The 6,214-nt window shown below is 45.7% G+C and overlaps 1 protein-coding gene across 1 annotated transcript; it reads right to left on the bottom strand.

The window, feature by feature from the left end:
• Positions 1–3,892: 3,892 nt before the first annotated feature.
• helt (helt bHLH transcription factor) lies at positions 3,893–5,661 on the bottom strand (the record flags this gene model as incomplete). The annotated part of the gene is made up of 4 exons (XM_079759029.1): positions 3,893–4,404; positions 4,812–4,908; positions 5,016–5,120; positions 5,635–5,661. 4 exons carry the CDS (start codon positions 5,659–5,661, stop codon positions 3,893–3,895), a joined length of 741 nt encoding a protein of 246 aa, XP_079615155.1.
• Between the last annotated feature and the right edge of the window lie 553 nt (positions 5,662–6,214).

Below are 6,214 nucleotides of genomic sequence, written 5' to 3'. Positions count from 1 at the left end.
CTGAAGCCACCCACACACAAACACACACACACACACACACACACACACACACACACACACACACACACACACACACACACACACGCGCACACACACACGCGCACACACACACACACACGTGCACACAGAAAGACACACACACACAGACACACACGTGCACACACACACACACACGCACGCGCACACATATATATGCACACACACACGCACACACACACCCACCCTGTCCGTCTGACTCAGAAGGCCAGCCTGAGGTGAGTCAACCCCCCCCCCCCTCCCCACCAGCACCACAACCAGCCCCTCCAGCACCACCAACAGCAACTCCACCCATATCACCTCCACCACCAACTCATTCTCTTCCACCACCAGACCACCACCTCCATCACCAACACCTTCACCCACACCACCAACTTCATCTACACCAACACCACCATTCTCAGCACCACCACCCACACCACCTCCAACCACACCACCTCCACCAGGAACTCTATCTCCACCATCTCCACCTCCATCACCCCCCGCACCAACTTCAGCGCCACCACATCCTCCACCACCAACACCTCCACCATAAAAAAACACATCAAAATGTTTCTTCTTAAGGCTAACATTGATTGTGTGCAACCCTAATCATTCAACTCTAAACTTAATGTTATTCAACATCTCCCCTGCATTCCAGTAGAGACCGCCCAGTATAAAACGGAGAATTGTAAATGTTCAGTGTGCAATATTAATGCCAAAGACAAACATTCCCAAACTAAAAGCTTTTCCGTCCAGGCACAGTTTACATGACAATAAATGTTTTTAAGCCCTTTTCATCCCTGGCTAAATGTATTATTATTCATGGATGTGCCGGGGCTAAATCTTCCTCATCTGGCTGCACATTAGCCCCTTTCCTCCCCTTAAACTCTCTATTTAGGCCCGGCATTTAAACCAATATTGGGCCTGTAGAGCTCCAAGTATCCCATCAAAGCCCTCTGCCTTTCATTGTATTGTCACTTTTCCATCTGCATGGGCACTGTCTTTCACCGTTCTCTGCTAGCCTGTGTTCAGCGCAGGGGTTGGTTAATGTGGGTTTATCCAACCAGCCAGGCAGTTAATGTGGGTTAATCTATTCATCGCCTGGGCATCGTCCAACCTTCCATCCTTCCATCATCTATCCATCCATCCTTCCATCCATTCCCATCCATCGAAGGGAACATCAATGAATCAAATGTTAGACAGACAGCCCTGCAAGACACCTGGATTTATGTGTGTGTGTGTATGTTTGTGTGTCTATGTATGTCTGTGTCTATGTTTGTGTGTGTGTGTGTGTGTGTGTGTCTGTATGTGCGTGTGTGTTTGTGTGTGTGTGTGTGTGAGTGTGTGTGTGTGTGTGTTTGTGTGTGTGTGTGTGTGTTTGTGTTTGTGTGTGTGTGTGTGTGTGTTTGCGCATGTGTGTGTGTTTAACACACCGTGACCCAGAGGGATATGGCTGGTACTTGTTATTTTTATGAAAGGAGAGATTTGGAGCAACGTTTGGATTCTCTCGGTTCCTCCAAATAGAAACTGCTTGATTTCATGGTGTCGATTACATCTCTTTGAGGTCACTCAAGGATGAAGCCAAAGCACTCTGAGAAAGTCTTGCTTTCACGCCAGTTTTGGCCCACAAAAGATCTCTCTAGAAAAGGCAGTTTCTGCTTCTTTCTTTCGGCTTCCTTCCCTCCGGTCTTAAGTTTTCTTGGGATGAAACTCGATAAAAACTGATGATTACACTTCTATATCAAGGAGAGACTACTCATATAGGAACCTTTAAACACTGAGGTCTGCCCATCATACGTTTGATACGTGTCAAAGTGTGGACACTTTGTTGTCTACGCATGTTGAATTCGGAACAAACATTTCTTTACCATGGCCTATCTCCTCTGTCCACTAATAATGACCAACAGAGGAATAATACTAAGAATAATAGTAATACTAATAGAATCCATATAGTGATGAGCAATGTCCATTTGTTGTCTTTTTAGAAAACTGATCTGATCTGACGTGGTATTGTGGTCATTGTTGTTTATTGCATCTTCTCTCTGTGTACCAGGAAACACTGGCACACAGAGAGACGTGCATTGAGCTGAGGAGATCAGAGAGGAGGAGGAGAGGCGTACAGGCCCTACATGAGCATGAGGACCTGGGTCCCTGTTGTGTGGCGTGGATGTCGTTATTGGTCATGCTAACAGCCTGTGAGAGCTCTCTGCGTGGAAGAACGGAGAGAGAGTAGTGCTACAGCCGCTGCTCTCAGATGGAGTCCATGCTTTAGTTGTCAGCCTCACTGGGAGCCTTGGATCAGTGTCTGCTGAATGGGTGATACTGTAAGTGATTCATTAGAGCAGTCGTCAACCTTTAGAGGGCAGTAGGAAGAAAGATATCTACGTTACAAGGCATACTTCCATTGGTTATTATAATAACGTCTTTCAGTCTGTTCTTACAGACAGATCAGCCAGCCCAACAGAGAGAGAGGGGGGGGGGGGGGAGAGAGAGAGAGAGAGAGAGAGAGAGAGAGAGAGAGAGAGAGAGAGAGAGAGAGAGAGAGAGAGAGAGGGGGGAGAGAGAGACATGCAGAGAGAGAGAGAGAGATAGGGGGGGGGGGAGGGGGAGAGAGAGAGACATGCAGAGAGAGAGAGAGAGAAAGAGAGAGAGAGAGAGAGAGAGAGAGAGAGAGAGAGAGAGAGAGAGAGAGAGAGAGAGAGAGAGAGAGAGAGAGAGAGGATTGTTAGTGTTTAGAGTTTTTTTTAACTTTGATTCATCATATTTGAGTCCGTGACTGACAGGTGAGATTAAACGTCGTACCCCGCCGCTTGGCCTCCTGCTCGCAGCGCGTCGGTCAAATCAGCGGGCCCACGGAGGGTTCAGAAGGAGCAGATCTTAACCAGGCGTCTTCCGTCCGGCTCAAATCCCCCAACTCCACAAATATAGCTTGATCATCACTAGAGTTGGGTGAACGTTTGGAGCATTGGACATATTTTGTTGAACTATTTTCTCTTCTTTAATAATATATATTTTGTTAAATTTTTTGTATTTATTTGTCTAACCATCATTTTGGACTTCTTTTTTTCAAAAAAGATTATTCTACTTAATCTCCGGATATTGCACAGGAGTGAAAATAGTTATTATAGTAATAGTTTATCAATAGTTAATATAATAGTTGATCATACATATATATGTATATATATATATATATATATATATATATATATATATATATATATATTTATATATATATATATGATCAACTTTTATATTTACTTTGTATAGATATTAACTACTATACAGATAAAGATAAAATCGGAGTTTGAATGGCTTGTAGGTGTTAAGCCGTCTGAGAGGAGATGGAGAGCTAAGGGCTTAGAGCTAAAGTGGTAAAGCTCAGGTGGCCTTGAGTCTCTGTAGGTCTGCTCCTACAGAGATGCACCTTGCACCTTGAGATGCACCTTGCTTATATTCGATGTAAATAGTGGACGTAAGATTCTTACTGTGCGTTTCAGAAGTTGAGGTTACATTTGAAAGCCCCTCTAACTATCAGGGAATTACAGAAAAGTCTTCAATATCAAGTTTAACATCCCGTATAATATCACATATCACATTTCATGACACGTTATTTAAGATCCAGGGCTAGATCGGCGAGCCTTTAAACGTACAGGTCTCACTGCGAAGAATCATTTTTAGGTAAGAAATGAACGTATAGATGAAAAGGTTCAATCCTTAATGACACATAATCATGACACATAAAGTCGAGCAAAGTTTCACTAAGAAATATTTATTATATTCACATATTATTCACACTCTTTTTTTGTATAATGAAAAAATATATACATTTCTTTTTAAATAAAGACACAAAGACGAATAGGAGGCGAGCCGGTATCTACATGGCGTGCTGCGCTGAACCGTGCAGCGTAAACGCGCCGGCGTGCGTGTGGCTGAGGAAGTTGAAGTAGTGGTGATGATGGTCCAGTCCCGGGACCGGCGGCAGGAACCCGCCGTGCGGCTGCGCGGGCGCCGAGAGGGCCACGGGCGGGTAAGAGACGGTCGGACTGCGCGCCGAGGGTGCCCACGAGAAGTGTCCCGGAGGAGGACTCTGTTGGTAGAGCGAGTCCGTCTGCGGGCTGTGTCCCTGGTGCTCCGGGGACGAGTGCAGTGGGCCGAGGTACTCCACGGGACGCTCGGCGCACGTCGTCGTCGGTGAGCCGGCGGGACACGAGCCGAACAGGGGGTCGGTGACCGCGCGGGACTTGGACTGCAGGAAGGCGAGGATGCGCGCGTACTTGATGTCTTTGGTCTCGGCGCGGTCCTCGGTGGTAAGGTAGTGCACGAGGTTCTTCATGCACTCGTGGTAGCCGTAGTGGAAGTAGTTGGCGAACTCTGCCAGCAGCTCGCCTGGGAGGGGACGGCACCAAAATAAGAGTCAGACGCACGTTTCATATATGAAGGAATACTCATGCTAATAATAATCATCATCATCATAATAATCATAATCAAATGTAATAATAATAATAAGAAGAAGAAGAAGAAGAAGAAGAAGAAGAAGAAGAAGAAGAAGAAGAAGAAGAAGAAGAAGAAGAAGAAGAAGGACGCTAGAATAACAATAGGTATCCACAGACAGTTTGTGAATATAATAATATTACTAATAATAGGCTACGCAGGGCTACTGAAGGCCTTATTGGTGGATGTATTACAAACATCGACCAAAATAATAAAATAAAGAAAGGCTACTGTTTTTTCTTTGTGGGATTAGGTTTATAAATTTGACCAAATACTAAAGAATAACAGGTTATTTCGTATACCTTTTTCTCTCCCGCGGGGGAAGTCTGCGGAGTGGAGCGCACGGAGGTACTGGACGGTCATCTCCAGGATCTCCGCCTTCTCCAGCTTCCCGGAGCTCTGAGCTCAAAGAAACAACACAGAAATTAGCGTTTGTAATCGTGGCCACGTTTATGTAAACTGCTCAACATGAACGTATTGCGATGTTGTATGGCAGAAGACAGTACCTGCTTGGCGAGGGCCATCGGGACGGTTTTCCCGAGCTCGTTCAAGCAGCGATTGATGCGGTCTCTCCGCCGCTTCTCGATCACCTTGTGAGAGATTGGGGTTCTCTGCGGATTCAAAAACAGGGCGTTATTACAATCCAGCGAAATTCAAAATACATCTAACACCGGTGTTCCTTAAACATAAGGAAACGGGAATAAACTAAGCCGGCCAGAGACGGCGTTGGATATCTGGTGTAAGCTGTGGCGCAGACGGCCGGGCGCAACGGTCAACCGCGATTTGTTTTACGCGCCAGTTGAGCACGAAGCTGCGATTTCTAACCGGTTTTACTGTACAATGTAGCATTCAAGATCATATTTATATTGTACATTGCAATCTAAAAAGCAAAATAATAGCTTCGGAGACGACTTGATTTCTACTAAAAGTCTGAGAGGCAAAACAAACTACTTCTGGAGTATTTGACGCGCGGTATAGTGCAGGCTTGTCACCGGCCGTTTTTAGTGTAGTCAAATGTTTGTTTGAATATAAACGCAGCAAGTTTAAAAAGAACCCAACATTTCAGAAACACAGTACAATTGTTGACCAAACGGATGCTGGCTGTGCAGGGCGCACTGTGCGTACCTTTCGCTCTTTGAGTTTGGACGCCATGGAGGTCGGAGCGCAGGGTCCCGGGATCACAGGGAACAGAGACAGAGAAGTTTCCACCGAAGAGGAGGATGCAGACTGAGAGAGAAATACGAAGTAGCCCTTATATAGGCGTCATCCAGGCACTCAGGCATTCAGCAGGCAAATTATTCCGCGGGATTAGCGCCAAGCTTTTGGTAAATGTGTGCATTTAGGATCAGTCCAAGAAATAGTAAAAAAAAAAAAAGAAATTCGAATGCCATGGGCTAGCAGGGGGCAAACCTGCTTTGTTAATCCACGTGGCTGTTCAAAGGACACGTGATTACTTTTGGAATATTATTTGCATAGTAACAACCCAGGCGGGAAATAAGAAGTGATCCGACGGGGCGCGCTGTGCGCGCTGAAAACAAAGCCGGCGGGAAAAGAGCCCTCTTTCTTCCATCTCGCGTTTCTCACACGATCGCCTGTTTACAAATCCAAGCCAGCTATCTTAACTCTCCTCCGAGCCCGGTCCGAGGTGTAAGGCCTGTCCAGTATCATTAGAGTAATTAAGTAAGCCTTTAATAGGCTGTTCCGC

This window comes from Pollachius pollachius, assembly GCF_949987615.1.
Source record: "Pollachius pollachius genome assembly, chromosome: 2".
NCBI classification, from domain to species: Eukaryota; Metazoa; Chordata; class Actinopteri; order Gadiformes; family Gadidae; genus Pollachius; species Pollachius pollachius.
The sequence above is the reverse complement of the archived record's forward strand: the minus strand, read 5'-3'. Positions and strand labels throughout refer to the sequence as shown.